The sequence below is a fragment of the Arvicanthis niloticus genome, chromosome 6 (assembly GCF_011762505.2).
Source record: "Arvicanthis niloticus isolate mArvNil1 chromosome 6, mArvNil1.pat.X, whole genome shotgun sequence".
NCBI lineage: Eukaryota > Metazoa > Chordata > Mammalia > Rodentia > Muridae > Arvicanthis > Arvicanthis niloticus.
Genome location: NC_047663.1, coordinates 52,225,746 through 52,242,870, shown reverse-complemented (window position 1 = coordinate 52,242,870; position 17,125 = coordinate 52,225,746). Strand labels below are relative to the sequence as shown.

At 49.2% G+C, this 17,125-nt stretch overlaps 1 protein-coding gene across 6 annotated transcripts in view; it reads right to left on the bottom strand.

The window, feature by feature from the left end:
- Dnah2 (dynein axonemal heavy chain 2) overlaps window positions 1-9,279 on the bottom strand; it is a 121,417-nt gene extending 112,138 nt beyond the window's left edge. For 5 of the 6 annotated variants that reach the window (XR_013111242.1, XM_076936524.1, XM_076936526.1 and 2 more), the window contains exons 1-2: window positions 9,133-9,279; window positions 7,119-7,298 (exon numbers count right to left, since the gene is read on the bottom strand). Coding sequence is in view for 4 of the 6 variants with exons in the window: in XM_076936524.1 (XP_076792639.1) it covers window positions 7,119-7,284 (166 nt within the window). In the remaining 2 variants the exon portion in view is untranslated. The remainder of the gene's footprint in view (window positions 1-7,118; window positions 7,299-9,132) is intronic. The other variant, XM_076936528.1, reaches the window with a different exon arrangement.
- Window positions 9,280-17,125: the final 7,846 nt, after the last annotated feature.

Sequence of the window (17,125 nt, the reverse complement as noted above, 5' to 3'; positions counted from 1 at the left end):
GGAGGAGGAGAGGAAGAGGAAGAAGAGGAAGAAGAGAAAGAAGAGGAGGAAGAAGAGGAGGAGAAGACAGATCCAGGAATCATCTGGCATCAGTTTGTCAAGGTACTTAAAGTGGCTTTCTTTTGGGAGGGTAAAAAAATGTTCTAAAATTGGATAGCATTGATGGTTGCACAGCTTTTAAATATGTCAAAAAACAGTGTGCTGTATGCTTTAGGATCCAGTTTCTTGAATGTGGGTTGCTACCCCATATGGGATTGCATAACAGGACATGGGCATTGGAAAATGTTGACAACAGTAAGAGGTTTCTGATGAAAATTAATGTAAAGGGCTGGCAGGAGGGTTCAGTGAGTACAGGCTAGCCGGCCGAGCCTGGTGCTCAGGGTTCGATCTCTGAGACCCACATGGTGGGAGGAGAGAACTGGCTCCCACCATTGTCCTCTGACCTCACTGAACCACTGTGGCACCTGCACGCCACATGCACACTCGGAGAATAAATAAATAACAATTAAATGTAATAAAACCGTTTTTTAAAAATTAAAAAAAATCAAACTCATAATGAGCCCGAGTTAGGTCTGGCAGCCATCACCCATGGCCTTGGTCCTAAGCACATCACACACACACACACACACACACTGCACATACCACCAACACCTCGCCAACAAATACCTCCTGAAACACCTCAGCTCAGATTGGAGATGACTGTATGTTATGAACCGCAGGGTTTTTACTATACACACCAAGTTTTCTGTTCTTATAAAAACATAACGGTTTAATTATAGAAAACAAAGGCCTTAATATTTTCCTGGCATCTCTCCTCGGCATGTAAGTATCAAATTAGTGTATCTTTGGATTGCGTTGTATTAACATGTTTGATTTTTAAAATTGCTGTTTGAAATCTCAGCGTGGTAGTGCACATATTTACACGGTCCCAGTGGAGGGAGAGCAGGGCTGGGAGAACCGATTGCAGGCCAGCCTCAGCTGCATGAAATCACCTTAAAAGCACACACACTAGCATTCAGCAGTCAGGGGATGATGAGACTCAGTGGGTTCAAGGCCAGCCTTGTCTACATAATGAGTTCCAAACCAGCAAGGGACACATAGTGAGACACTGTCTCAAAATATACATACATACATACATACATACATACATACATACAAACATGTATTGCTCTTGCAGAGTTTGATGCCCAGCACACAGGTCAGATGGCTTTCCGGCACATGCACTCACATGAACAATACCAATACCCAGACACACACACACCATTAAAAAGAAAATAAATATATATTTTAAAAAAAGCTGTCACTCGCAAGATAACTAAACAGCTAAAAGCATTTGCCCTTAAGCTTAACAATCTGAGATCAGCCCCAGGAACCCATAGTGGAGAGACAATGGCCCTGTACATAGGTGTCACAACACTTGTGTACTTACACAGGCACACAGTCATAAAAATAGCAACAACAACAACAATAATGTTAATAGTGTTATAAAATAACACTAATAAGTAAAAATAATGTTAAAGCTAGCTAGAGCAAGACGCAAGTGGTTCGGGGACTGAGAACTAGAATCAGGAATACCCCAACACTCAGGTTCTACTCTCCACCAGGCCTCCTCCCACACAGAGAAGTTGGGCCCACAGAAGTCCGCCCTGCTCCCATCCCAGGCACTCCACATCTGCCCTGGGGTCCCACAAACCTACACTAGTCGTCTGCCTCAGCACTTTCTGCTCATGCTTGAAACAGGACAAAACCTGTAGGACATCCTTGGGGACTGGAGGGAAGAAGGGACAAATGAGACAGAACTGAAGGACTGGGGGATGGGACGGCCTGCCAGACAGAAAGAAAGGATGGGGACAAAGGAGGAGGAGAAAATAAAATGAATGATTGCAGATGTTTCATGGCAAGGAGGACTAGGCTGGGTCCCTTGGGAGCTAATGGCTTTCCATTTTTCACTCAGGACTGTCCCCTGAGCCACACGGCCACCATCTTCTTCAAGAGTTTAGCTGGACTTGCTTGCAAAAGATTATCCCAGTTGGGACTGGTGACCTGTGGCCTTCGCTCATAAAAACAGGGAAGGAGAGGCAGGTCATGGAAACCTCACCTAAGCACCATGACACCTCCTTTAACCACTTGTTTGCCATTCTGCCCTAACTGCACATGGCCTGGGGCTCTGGAGGAAGAGCTGGAGTGTATGGTTGGAGAAGGGCTAAGGGGGGGGAGGGGCTCCAATTATGCACCTATGGGGAAAAACATTATTCCTGTTGAATAAAGACCATCCCCAAATGGAGGCCGCCCACTCCTGTAAGCAACCCCCACTTGTGCTCAGTAAGACAGACCACTAAACCCCAGGATGAACTCTGTGGGCATATACTTTGGTGTGTGTCAGGACTTTGAGGGAGACATAGCTGACATCTCGCCAAGAAATTTTAGCAACCGGAGACCAAGAGGGAAACTAGGCAACCACTGAAATAAACAACAAAGGCATGCAATGCCACCAGGTGTGGTGGCACAACCCTTTAATTCCAGCACTAGGAGGCAGAGGCTGTGAGTTCGAGGCCACCCTGGTCTACAGAGTGAGTTCCAGGACAGCCAGAGATACCCTGAGAAACCCTGTCTCGAAAGAAAGAAAGAAAAAGAAAGAAAGGAAGGAAGGAAGGAAAGAAGGAAAAAGAGACATGCAATGCCACAGTAGTACACAACATTCATGGATATATGTAGAAAATTAAGCAATAGTAGAAAATACACCCCATGGCAAGACAGCAGTGCCTTTGAGGGAGAAGAAAGCCCAGGGGTGGTGATAAGGATATTATCCTCAGGGGATATTGACATGATTTTCTCTTCTGCCCAGAACATGCCTATGATCCCTTACCTACAATCCTTGGTGTCAGAAATACTCTGAAGTTAGAATTGTATGGAGTTTCGAGTATAGGTCAGAGGGAGAGCCTGTCCCTACCGGAGCAAGGGCCTGAGCGCCAGCTCTAGAACCGGACAGAACAAGATTATTCTAAAGCTGTACCACTGTCTGCGACACAGGGGCCAGGGATGCAGCCAAGCTGGTAGAGTGTTAGCCTGGCAGGCATGAAGCTCCGGGGTCAATCTCCAGCTGGTACATGCCTGTAATCCCAACACTCCAAAGATGGAGGCAGGGGGATCAGAAGTTGAAGGTTGTACTGGCTGGGGTTTCTCTATCAACTTGACACAGGATAGAGTCATCAATGAGGAAGGAGCCTCAGTTGAGGAAATGCCTCCATGAGATCCAGCTGTAAAGGCATTTTCTCAATTAGTGATCAATGCAGGAGGGCCCAGCCTGTTGTGGGTGGTGCCATCCCTGGACTGGTGGTCCCTGGTTCTTTAAGAAAGCAGGCTAAGCAAGCCATATGAAGCAAGACTGTCAGTAAACATGAGTCCTCCACGGCCTCTGCATCAGCTCCTGCCTCTAGGATCCTGCCCCGTTTGAGTTCCTACCCTGACTTCCTTCACTGAACAAGACTGGAAGTATAAGCCAAATAAGCCCTTTCCTCTCCAACTTGCTACTTGGGCATGGTGTTTCAATGTAGCAACAGAAACCCTGACTAAGGCGAACGTCAACTTTGGCTACACAGGAGGTTGAAGGTCAAGTTGGCTTATATGAGATCCTGTCTCAAAAAACCAAAAGTAATGTAACACTGTAATATTCTAGAACAATATTTAACAACCAAACTTGTATCACTGTATTTCTGCAGTAAAATATATGAATATTTATAGTAAGTGGTTTGAACAAATCATAAATACCTTTGTGTCAGCTTAGGTTAGGTTTCGCCACCAAAAAAGTTTATACGCCAGACTTTATAGGGGTGGGAACTTCAAGCTAGAGGTTTCCGGGATCTTTTTAAATCTTTTTTAAATTCATCATCTGTGTTGGGGTGGGGGTGGGCACAGCGGTGGCACCGTGTGCATGTGGCCGTTGGAGAGCAGCTTATAGGAGTCAGCTCTCTCCTCCCGATTGTGTCTCAAGTATGGAACTCAAGCTATCAGACTCACAGAGATCCTCCTGTCTCTGCTTCCCAAGTGCTGGGATCAAAGACTTGAGCCACCACCATGCCTGGCTAGAGTTTTTGAGAAATCCAGAGAAGGAAATGTAGACCTGATTATAATTTTTCTTCTAATGGTGATTGAATGACATGTAAGGCAAAGGACATGAGGGGTCCGCGTGTGGCTCAAAGGAAGGATGAACACTTAAAGCCCACGGTTCACCTCCCAGTGCCATGAAAAAGAAAATTTAATGTTTAAGCTTTTATTTAATGTGTGTATTTTTGCCTGTACATATGTCTGTGTACCTGGTGCCTATGGAAAGCAGAAGAAGACATCAGATCCCCTAAAACTGGAGTTACAGGCAAATGTGAGGCACCATCTGGGGGCTGGGAATTAAACCCGGGTCCTCTGGAAGAACAATCAGTGCTCTTTACTGCTGAGCCATCTCTACACACACATACACACACACACACACACACACACACACACACACACAAATTTTTTTTTTGATGTAGGAGGATCTAGAGAGATAGCTCATTGGTTAAGAGAATGCACTGCTCTTGCAGAGAACCCGAGTTCACAGTTCCCAGCGCCCACATCAAATGGCTTACAACCTCTGTAACTCCAACTCCAGAGAATAACAACACACTCTTCTGGCTTCCTGTGACACTACACTCACATGCACAAATCCACACTCTCTCACACACCCACAATTTAAAACCTTTACAAATAAATATTTCTTTAACAGGTAAGAGGTGGGGTTTTTTTGTTTTGTTTTGTTTTTTTGGGCCAGGCATGACATCACATGCCGTTAATCCCAACAAGAAGATTTCTATGAGTTCAGGCCAGCCTGGTCTACATAGCAAGCTCCAGGACAGGCAGGACTACATAGAGAGACCCTGTTTCAAAAAACGAACAAGTATAAAAAGGAAATAAAAAAGCTAAAAAAAAAAAAAAAAAAAAAAAAAAAAAAAAAAAAGCCAGGTGGTGGCACACCCCTTTAATCCCAGCACTCTGGAGGCAGAAGCAGGTAGATCTCTGTGAGTTCAAGGCCAGCCTGGTCTATAGTTCAGAGCAAGTTCAAGGACAGTCAGGACTACATAGAGAAACCCTGTCTTAGGGGAGAAAAAAAGAAAAGAAAAAAAAAGAAAGACAGGTTTTCTGTGGTATCTGAAGACTGGTTCACCCATTTTGAAACATTTTCTTTTGTTTCTCAGAAGGTTCTCCAAACCAAACCTTCCCTGCTGTCTCCCCTAACTCCTCCTGGTACCAGGCTTCTTAGAACTAGTCAATTTTAAACTGAACACATGAGACATCAGAGACGATAATGTTTCGAGTTTCTAAAAGACTATATATAGCTCCTACAGTAGGTTCATGGGCCTTTCCCCTAGACCTGCACTTCATCTCCTAACCCTCACTAATAATATCAGTGAGGATCCAGGAAAGGCTCAGGTCTATAGTCCTGGAATTCGGGAGACTGAAAATAAAAGGTCAAGAATTCAAAGCAAGAGCAAGAGTTCAAAGCCCTCCTGGGATACACAAGAAAACCCCATCTCAGTGTGTGTGTGTGTGTATGTGTGTGTGTGTGTGTGTGTGTGTGTGTGTGTGTGTGTGTGTGTAGCTAGCACACCCAGAGCCCTAAGCCTATTCCCAATATCCCACACTACAGGGGATTCTATCAGGGATACAGCTCTGTGGTAGTGCACTTGCCTAACATGCATGGGGCCTTAGGTTCAACCCTCAACACTGAAGGAAAAAAAGAGGGTATGGGGATGGACCAGCCCATAAGATGGACTCAGCACCAAGCCTGATCACATGAGTTTGATCCCAAGAACCCATGTGGTGAGTCTGACCTCAACACATGCACCATGATATGAGCAGGCACACCCCTGCACACACACACACACACACACACACACACACACATACACACCACTAAATCTGTAAGTAGATAGTTAAATAATTAGGGGCTGGAGAGATTACTCAGTGGTTAAGAGCACTGGCTTCTCTTCCAGAGAACTTAGGTTTGATTTCAGTAGTCACGTGGGGGCTCACCATCCATATTTGCACTCTAGAGGATATGATGCTCTGGCCTCCACCAGATATATGCATGGGATGCTCAGACGAACACTCAGGCAAAACAGCTATACGTGTAATAAAATAGTAGTAGTAGTAATAAGATACTTATAAATAGAATTTTAAAAGTCAACAGGAGAAGGTTCTATTTCTCTTCCTCCTTACAGGACACTAGCAATACCAACAAGCCCCATTTTAAAGGTGAGGTCTACACCTAGCTCACAGTCTCAGGCCATTGGACAGGATCTAAAAGGAAGGCAACCAAGACCCCCTCCAACCACTCTGGCTCCAGGATCAACTCCACAAGAGGCAGCTCTTTGTTCCCTCCATGTAGGCTTCTTTTCCTGTCACCCTGAACCTGAACCTCCACAATCTACCAAGTCTCTGCCAAGATGAGGAAGAAAACACAGGAGCTTTCAACAGATGGCAGAAAGCATCCGCCGGGCTTAGGAATCAAAGGGTGGCGAAGCAGGCTGGGTCTCCATGGTGATGGGCTTAATGGAAGAAAAACACTATTTGTTTTGCCACCCAGGGTGAAAATAGGAAAAAGGAAGAGATCAAACCCTCTACGGTGGGGAGGGAACAACCAGGAACACTTGAAATGAGGAAGAGGCTAGAGAAAAAATTGGCTGGTGAATTCCTGGTACGCTGATGGGAAATTTTTAAGGCAGAATAAAGAGTGGGCCAGGAAGAAGACACGTGCACATATAGAAAGAAAAGAGAAAGGCAGAGGCTTTGTGAAAGCCTTACAGATACTATCACATCAGTCCTGCTTTGTGATCCTGCTACCTATCCCCAAGATACTCCTGAGTTGAGCATGGCGGTGCTCCCTTTAATCCCAGGGCTTGAGAGGCAAAGAGAGGCAGATCCCTATTGAATTCCAGGCTTGCCTGGTGAACCTGGCCAGTGTGAGACCACCCAGAGCTACACAGAGAGACCCTGTCTCAGGAAAAAGGGGGAAACTCGCTCAAAATACCCCTCTAATTCTCCCCACCGGCCATTTCTAAGCACCCTCTGTTACAGCAGGTACTCACCAGACTCCTCCTTGATGGACTCGGGCTCTGGTTCCTGAAGAGCAGAGAGCTGGGAAGCTTCGGCGGCTCCCGAAGCCACAGTGGACTGGGGAGCTCGGACAGCTCGGCCTGCCCGTGCGCCTCCCCGGCCGCCCACTTTTCGCTTCTTCTCAGCTTTGCTAGCCATCTTGAAGGCAAAACCTGCAGGTACATGGGTGCCGAAGTCCACCTCCAGATCTCACCTCTGACCCAGCCTCCCGATACACACATTCCCTTCTGGATTCAGAAAACTAGTGGAACACCCAAGATGATCATCTTTTCTGGGGGTACCCTGCTATACACTCAAGGCATACCCAACAGAACCTTGGAGCTGGGGGCTCACAGCTCAGTGGTAAAGTGCTTGCCTAGAATGTGTGTACAACAAGGCCCTGGATTAGACTCTGAACACCAAATTTAAAAAGGGAGGGGGACCATGGAGTCCTCACTCCTTCCCTGGGATCACCCAAATTCTTCATAGAATCAGTTAAAAGTCAAAGCCCAGGGCAGGCCAGAGGGCTCAGAAAGTTAAGGTGCTTGCCAACAAGACTAAGGGCCTGAGTTCAATCCCTGGGGTCCATGTGGTGCAGAGAGCACGCACCCACATCCTGTACTTACACACCATGGCGTGTGTGCACATGTGCACGCACACACAGTAACACAAGTGGAGGAAATCAAGGTCTCATAAGCCATTAGGAATAAACAAATAGCAGACACAGGAACTGAAAAGATAGCTTCCTGTTCTTCAGGACGACGACCAGAGTGTTTCCCAGCACCAGGTGACTCACAACTGCCTGCAACTCCAGTTCCCGGTGATCTGACTCCCTTCTGGCCTCTTTGGGTACCCACACACGTTTGCATACACATATATGTACATAAAAATTAAATATTTTTATAACATAAACTGCACTAACAGAGGGTATGGGAAATGTCTGAATGTTCACCCAGACCTTTAGCCACACTACCCTACAGTCTCCTGAATAAGAGACGGGCCATGAATGGGAGCCCGTGACTATCACTCGTCAGTGCTGTCACAGTGTCGCGTCACAGAGGCAAATCAAGATGGTTTTCCTGTGTACCTCCTCTCCTCCCCACTTAAATAAAAAACCAAAACAAAAAAGAAAAACCACTCCTTCTACCACACTGAAATCTCAACAGCCTTAAACAAAGACCGTGTGCACAAGTCTCTTGACTCTTCAATTGCTTAGCAGTGGGAGCCTGTTTAGTGTGTACTGTGGTTTCTTAGCCCTGTTGGTCGAGTCTACGCTAAGTATACAATTTCAGGATCATCAGATTCCAAATGTCCTTAGGAACAACCCGGAACCAAGAAGGACAAAAGCCATCTAGTAATGAATTTCAAATTATGCAACGGTGAAAAGAAACTGAGGGCATGAGGAAGACTCAGTGGGGGGGGAAAAAAAAAACAGCAACATGTCAGGAGCACAGAATCTCCAGGAACATACTGTAGAATACTGGGCACTCCCTCTTCCTTGTCCTAAGCCTGGCAGCCACCTGTGGCTTCCTTTCCTCATCCCCACAGGCTGCCACAGGCATTGATCACGGGTTATGAATTTCAAACTTGAAGGATTGGTACTTTGCTCCAAGGAAAAACGTTCTGTTAGGCCAACAAATCAATAAAACCAACTACAAGAGCGCGGTTTCCTTCATCAGCCGCAGGGGAAGCATCTAGCTCCCCTGAGCCTCAAACTGGAACCTCGGGAGACATAATCCACACCGCAGGCACCAGGAGAAACTTCCAGCCTGAGGCTCACTGGGGTTACTGGAAATACTTCAGGGCCTCAAACTGCTCACCAGTAGGCAGTCTACCTCACAACTTCTTGCTCACACAACTGTCCCCCCACCTTCGTTGCACCCTGAATTGCCCTTCTTCCTCTCAAATACAAATGCTCCTTGCTCCCCGTCCCCCTATAACGCCCCCCACACACCAGCTCCTGACTCCTCCCCAGCATTCTTTCCTTCCCTCTGTCCCAACACACACCTCACAATGTCGACCCTCTCCTCCCTAGACCGACGGTTGGGTCACACCAACCAAGAAGCTGCCCCGCGTGGCCCTCCCAGGCCCGCGGCAGCATGCACGCGTCGCTATGGCAACTCGGGGCCGGGAGAGTAAGTGGTGGGTCTGCCGGCACTGCGCAGGCGCACTGCTCCGTGGCCCCACCCCACGAGAGTCTTTCCCGCGTGGATCTGAGAGTAAAGGGCAAGTGGGGGAGATAGGGTTTCGAGAGCTGCTAAATCTGGGAGCCAAAGGTGCGGGGGATGGCTCCTGGATTTGAAGACTAAGTTGGAAGGGCTGAGACTGAAAACAATGAGACACGGTCTCGCAGGATGTGGAAAAGACAGACGGGGGTGCAGGGGGACACAAACGCCCGACCCCGGCCCCCAGGTGTGTGGGCTCCGGCCTGCACGGGTCCAGCAGGTGGCGCTCGGCGTCCCGCCTGCGAGATTCGTTCACCTTCTAGAAAACTCTCCAGGATTTCCAAACAGCCAGGGCTGCAGCTGGGTCCAGGGGAAAAACCGGGGCTGGAGCACCCCTGCCCTCCTGCTGCTACCGCTTCTTAGCTCGGATTGGGATCTAGAATTGCTGGGAGGCACGGGGCGAGGGGAAACGGGTGAAGGCTGGAACTGGAATTTTTTTTTTTTTTTAATCTGAGGATTGGCTTTGAAAACCGTTGCTGGTTTGGGAGGCGAACGAGAAGCGGGGACTCTCCCCGGGGAAGGTGACCGGGCCTGGGAGAAGATTTGCTCTCCATAGGAACAAAGACTGCGTCCCAGAGCATATGGAGCGCAATGGAGGGGCAGAACTGAGCGGGTGCTAGGGGGCGCTGCGTGTCCTGGTGGCTGGAAGGCGGAAGAGACAGCTGTACCCGGGGTCGCAAGACGCTTTGGGGAGACGTGGGAAATGCCGCGAGGAAGCAGAATCATGGGAATAGGGAGGCGCCCTCCCTGCTTCCATCAATAGTGCCTAATTAAGACGAAGCCAGCAGTGAGCCCACTGATTACATTCCCGTGAGGAGCTAAATTGATGACATTTTCTTCGCTGGAATATGAAGAGACGCTGGCACCTCGGTTCCCCCATTTTCACACCTGACAGGTTTCATTTTGCCAGTCTGGTCCTGCCGGAAGTGGCAGTGCCTGGTACTCCTGGAGGCCAATGTATTTATTTACAACCTGACCCAAGCCACCATCCTTCCAGAATTGACAATTCCTCCCTTACTTACACACACCACCCCATTCGCCATGTAGCTCAAGTTGGCCTTAAACTCTCAAACTTTGAGTCCTGCCTCTGCCTCCTGGGTGCTGGAATTACAGGGGTATGCCGCCACATCTGGCTACCACCATTATCCTGAAGATGAGTTTCTGGGCTCTGATTTGTGTGGTCTTTGGTCCAGCCCAGACTCCTGTTGCTGAGAGAGCAGGGATTGTAGGAAAGACGCTCTGCCACACCCTAAAACCAGCAGCTGCAGAGCTCACAGGACTGGGATGGAACACATAGGTAATCTTCCAGCCAGATGGCAGAGAGGGGTGATGTGGCGGGTCAGAATCCCAAGGGAAAAGTCCCAGAGGACTGAAAATTTGTGGGGAGGCTTGGGATGGAGTTCCTCAAGGGCAGGTTCATAAATCCCTCAGGGAAAGGAGCTTTGCATAGACCCTCTTTCTTTTCTGACTCCCCTCTCAACTGTGGCTGTATCTAGGGATCCCAGCCCCCCACATTATGCTAAATAGGTAATCAAACATCTTGCTTTGCTAATTACTGCTCAATCCGATTAAACACTGCTGAAGCTCATCAACAGAGGTGGAGGGAAAGGGAAAGGAGGGAGGGGCAGCCACAGCTGGGATGGGGTGCTTGTCCCTGGGGCTCTGGGGGACAGCTGAGAAACAGCCAGAGTAGCAAGTCTAAGTACATCCCCAAGGAAAGGGACTGACCAGTTGTACCCTGAAGTAGGTCCCTCAGCCTGGGCCATCTCAGCTACAGACTTTTCTGTCCTCCCAGGGCCTTATCACCCTCAGAACCCAGGCATCCGGCCATTCCCACAGCCACCCACACACCCCTGTCCCAGATTTAATAAGGTCTGTTCTCCCACTGTCAATATTTGATTTCTCAGAGGCATCTCCACGGAGAAAAGGGGCCTCGGTCCTTCTTCCCCCCTACCTTGGTCCTTTTTGGCCCACTTCTAGTCCCTTTGTGCCCCCAACCTTCTCTGAACTTACTGACTTAATGAAATGATATTAAAGTCTTAAGCGACTCCAAGAAGAATGGTTGCTATGGTAAAGGGAGTGGGCAGGACGCCTGGGTCCCTGAGGGGAGTAAGGGCTGAGAGGGAGAGGGAGCCAGAAGCTAAGACCTAGAAGTCACAGCCCCCCCCCAACCCCCCAACCCCTGTGGGTAATAGCAAACTTTGGGTGAGGTAGGTGCCATACCTCTAGATCTTAGTGAGAAGCAGGGACTGAGGCTTGGGTGCTAGGAGAAGCTGGAAGGACAGATGTTCAAGGGGTCAGAGTCTCTCCACTGGCTGACCAGAGCATCCATCCAGAGAGAAGGGCCAGTGTGGGAGACAGGGCCTCTGTGCCAGCAACCTCCCTGCTGACCATGCCCCGGACCAGTCCCGTGAGAACCAGAGTGGATTCTTCCACAGCCCTGACTCATCTCTCTGTCCCCCTTTTCCACCAGCAGCCCCCCCACAGGTGATTTGTAGCTGATGCCCCCACAGTGGCAGGAGCCAGGAAAGAGTCATTCCACGACATGAAGAACTGAGAGTTTCCAAAGAGAAGAGAACACAGGCTGATGGATAGAAAACCAATCCCCACCCCAGCTCCCCACCCCCCTCACTCCCCTGGGAACCCTGGCCCAGCCCCAGTCCCCTTGGGGTGGTGGGAATGCAGGGACATTTGGCTGAGCCTGATGAATGAGGGAGGAGGAAGCCCGTGTGCACTAAGGCTGCTGTTTGCTGAGCACACAGATTCCTCTCTACTCACCAGCTGCTGCCCCCTGAGGCTGCTCCTGGGCACCCCCACCCCACCAGTCAGTGCCATTGGGGGAGCTGATGCCTAAGTTCCTGATAGGGAACCAGGAACTGGACTGCTTTGATTCCCTCATGAGAATCATGGCTACCTGGAACCTGGTGGCTTTGAACCCTCTCCTGACACCTGCCCTGCCACACATGACTTGCTACTCAGTAGTGGCCATTCATTTCGTGTCTTTCTTTCTAGCCCCTACCTACCACTCCAAGCTCAGGCAAGCCAGCACCCTGCCTCCAAACCACCCTGCAGGTCCTTTCCTAGCCGGCCTGCAGATCTGGGAAAGGGGCGCCACATATCTGTAGGTGCCCACTTTCCCTTTAGGAAGCCCCACATTTCATTCTCTCTCTCTCTCTCTCTCTCTCTCTCTCTCTCTCTCTCTCTCTCTCTCGTTTGTTTGGTTTTTTTGTTTGTTTTGTTTGTTTTGAGGCAGGGTTTTTCTCTGTGTAGCCCTGGGTGTACTGGAACTTACTCTGTAGACCAGGCTGGCCTCAAACTCAGAAATCCTCCTGCCTCTGCCTCCCAAGTGCTGGGATTAAAGGCATGGGCCACCACTGCCTGGCTCCACATTTCATTCTAACATAAATCTCGGTTTGTAACATCAACCATTATCCACTGGATATTTTTATTGCAGTCTGGTGAATTGGCTCAGTGAGTCAAGGCACCTGCTGCAAAGCTGACAACCAGTGTTCTGTCCTGGGAGCCATGCCGTAGAACTCTGGCAACCTGGTCTCTGCCTTCCACAGGCATGCCGTGGCCTGCATGCATGCTCCCCACCACATGCACATACACATGCATTTAAAACAGAAATCCTCCTGCACCCCCTCACCCCTTCTCGTATTGCTAACGCTCCTCTCCAACAAGGACCTTACTCGGAATGGGTGAAAGCTGTATCCCTTAAACTGCGCTGCTGCAGCTCGGTGCCCAGGACAGCCTAGCTCGACCTTCCTTCCACTGCTGGAAGGGCAGCTTAGGCATCTCAGCCCCTCGCCTACTTATTCTGTTAGTTCTGCTCTGCTCGCCCGCTCTGGACATGGCTCTTTTCATTGTGTTGTTTGAGATAAGGTTTCGCTTCATAGGTTACACTGGCCTCAAACTCACAAGCCTCCTCCCTTCACACCTCCCAAGTGCTAGGATTACAAGTTCTTGCCACCCCACACTCAGCTTCCTGCTCAGGATTTTATGTCTTCTAAAAGCTCAAAACATCATCTTTTCCCTCCTCGGGCTTAAAAAGTCTTTGAGTAGAACAAGTACTACACACACACACACACGCACACGCACACACACGAAAAACAAGGGAGTGAGGGAAGCATGGGAGACCGAGCCAGATGGGCTGTTGGGATCTCTTTCTCTCTCTCTCTCTCCATCTCTCTCTCTCTCCATCTCTCTCTCTTTCCCTTCTTTCCTTCCTTCCTTTTCTTTTCCCGTCTCCCTTCCTCCCTCCCTGTCCCCACCCCCCACCCTACCATCCGTCTCCCTTTGAGCTTTGAGACAGGGTTTCTCTATGTAGCCCAGGCTGGCCTGGGACTCACTCTGTAGACCAGGCTGACCTCAAACTGAGAGATCCACCTGCCTCTGCCTGAGGTTAAAAGTGTGTGCTGAGATTAAAAGTGTGTACACCACACCTGACTAGACCAGCTTCTTAGAGTGAATTTCTGCCCCTGGGCTGTGGCTAGGGACTGACAAGGAACGCCCAGAACAAAAATAAGGAGGATGCCCTTGTTATTACCAAACATGTCAACATCTCTCCCTTTGCATCTCTGGTTCTGCCCTCCCATTACAGTTCCTGGTTGGCCCACCAGTACTCTCTGACCTCTGAACCTGAAAGGTTTTCCCTATTGCCCTGGGTTTCCTTTGTTTGTTTGGTCTTGTTTTGTTCTCCACAGGGTCTCACCACCCAAGTTGGCTTCAAACTCCTCCCACCTCTACGCTGTTCTCCATTAAAATTCGGACTTCAAGTGGGGTGTGGTGGTGCACGGCTTTCATCCAAGCTCTCTGGAGGCAGAGGCAGGCGAATCTCTGTGAGTTTGAGGCCAGCCTGCTCTACAAAGTGAGTTCCAGGACAGCCAGAGTCCTGTTACACAGAGATATTCTGTCTTTAAAAAAATAAAAACAAAAACTATATATTTTAAATTGTAGACTTCAGAAGATAAACACAGGCCAGAAATGTAGTTGCACACCTTTTATCCCAGCAGTCAGGAAGTGAAGGCAGGCAGGCAGATCTCTGAATTTGAGGCCATCTTGGTCTATACAACAAAACCCTACCTTCTTTGTTTGTTTTGGGTTGGTTTTTTTTGTTTTGTTTTTTTTTTTTTTTTTTTTTTGTTTTTTGTTTTTTGGTGGTGGTGGTGGTGGTGGTGATGGTGGTTTTGATTTTGATTTGTTTTTCCAGACCCCTGGCTGTCCTGGAACTCTCTCTATAGACCAGACTGTCCTCGAACTCAGTGATCTGCCTGCCTCTGCCTCCCGAGTGCTGAAATCAAAGGTGTATGCTACCACTGACCAGCAAGACCCTGTCATAAAATCAATCAGTCAATCAAACAACCAAACACCCTGGGCTGGAGTGAGACCCTGTCTCAAATGCAGGTGAGAAGTAGGCTAGAGGGTCAGAGGTTACAGCACTCACTGCTCTTACAAAGGACCCAGGTTTGGTTCTCAGTACCTAAACAAGGCTCACCAACTCTGTAACTCTGCTCATAGAGGATCTGACACCCTCATGACCTCATCAGGCATTAGACACAGAAAAGGTACACATGCATACATGCAGGCAAAAATAATTCAAATTAAGTACATCTTTTAAAAAAATGGACCTGGGGCTGGGCGTGTGTGGCTCAATGATGAGTTCTTGTCAGCATGTTCAAGGCTCTAGGTTTGACACTAGCACCATGGTGGGGGTGATGGGGGGGGCATAAAAACAGTCAATAACAGTCAATAGACAAAAAATGTGACTTTATGAAGTAGGGATTTTTGCCTTAACACGTAATGCTGAAGTGGCACCTGGAACACAGTAGACATGTTGGAGCAGCTGAATGAACAAATGAACAAAGGAGTAGCTCCCCTCCCTTCTATTCTTGTCATAGTTGTTACCCTGGGAGAGAGAGAGTGTGTGTGTGTGTATGTGTGTGTGTGTGTGTGTGTGTGTGTGTGTACTTGTATCCAGAAAGCCAACAGATGGCATGTGTGGTTCTGTATGGGAGTCACCAGCATTTTCAAATAGCTTAAAAGACAGACAAGTCACTGCGCATGTGAAAGGCTGTAGGTGTTGTGAATGTCAGGTGGTTGGCAGGGGGTCTGTGGATGCCAGTATTCAGAGGGGGTGTGTCCCAGGGGCTGTGCAGTATGTGCTGTTTCTCTTCCCAGCTGTGCATCCATCCCCAGGTGTCTTCCTGTCTCTCATCGTGTTATGTCCTGGCTGCTTTGGTGATGTGTTTGTCACAGAGACTACTTATCTCTACTTCTCTCCCCTCTTGTATCCACCTGTACCTCTGGATGTTTGTGTCAAGGGGACTCTCAGAGCCCTTGTCCCCTCACACTCACAGCCCTGCCCCAGTCTTGGACCCCTCCCTTTCTCAGTGGGCCCTGTTGCTGGGCTCTGTGTTGCCATAGTGACGGTTGCCAAGTCCCTGAGGCTGATAGCCAGCGATGGGGCTGTCGGCTCCATCCACGCGGGAGGCTGAGGGGGGCTTCCCATTGTGTAGAGAAGGGGATGTTTCCAAGACGACCAACCCCCACTAAGGGCCAGGGACCAGCCCTTCCAACCCCTTCAAGCCTCCCCACTTTGGGTAGCTCCAGTGTGGGCTCAGAAGGCAAGAGGAAATTCCACACAGCCCAGTACCTGGTCTCTCAGTTTCCACCTCCCCTCCTCCAGTGCCTATACACCTCATAGGACCCAGGCATCTTGCTGAAATGGGTAGGGGTCTCTGTGAACAGAGGGGAAGGGGGACCCCTTGACCTCCAGGCAGATGGGAGACAGTGGGAGGGAACCTTAAGTCAGGGGAGGGCAGCCAGGGCAGAGGTTGTGACCCTGTGGACTCGCTCCAGTGATGTTCCTCATGGCAGCTTTTGTGGCTGGAGAATGGGGTAGAGTCTAGGGGGATGGGCACCTGGGCTTTTGGGGGAGAAGAGCCTGGGTATATAAGCAGACACACTCGATGCCTGGGCCCCTGGGGTCTTCCTACAATTTTTTCATCAGCTCTATCTCCAACAGAAAAACTCCCCAAGTACTTGGGGAGGGGTTATAGGAACAGACCTTCGCACGCACGAGCACACACACACACACACACACACACACACACACACACACGCACGCACATTAGTACCACACTGCTGCTAATGGTGACTGCGTCTTCTCCCACGTGCTCTGGCTTAGCATGCTCCTCCCCATGTGTGACCAGTGTTGGCACGTATCACTACTGGAGTGTTCAGTAGATCGTCTCTACAGGTGGTTTCCTCCCTCAGCCTTCTGAGCTCATGATTCCCTCTCTAGAAACTGCCCACCTTGCCACCCCAACCAGTGTTCTTTCTCCAGCCTCCCCCTCCCCTGTCCCTGTGACCCACCCTCAGCCTGAAAGCCATTCTGATCCCCAGATTCATGTCCAGTCATTTTCCAGCCTTCTGGTCAACTTTTAAAGTTTTTTATTTTTTTTTTCTATTTTTTTTGTTGTTCAAATTTCCCTTTTACAGTAAAACTATTGAGGTGACGGCCATACCCCGTCACCTCCCCAATGGCAATGTCAACTTCCTGTTCCCTAGAAGGAGCTGGGAGCTACAGCGCCAGAGAGATGACTTGATCTCTGGTGGACAAAGCAACCATTTTGGCTGGTGATTGAGGTGGCCAACGTGGTGCCTAAGGGCAGCTTTGATCTAATAAAACTGAGGCAGGACACTGAGGCAGCAGCCCACTGCACACTAAAGAGCGGGAAGAGGTATAGGCTTGTCACTATGGAAACAGCAAC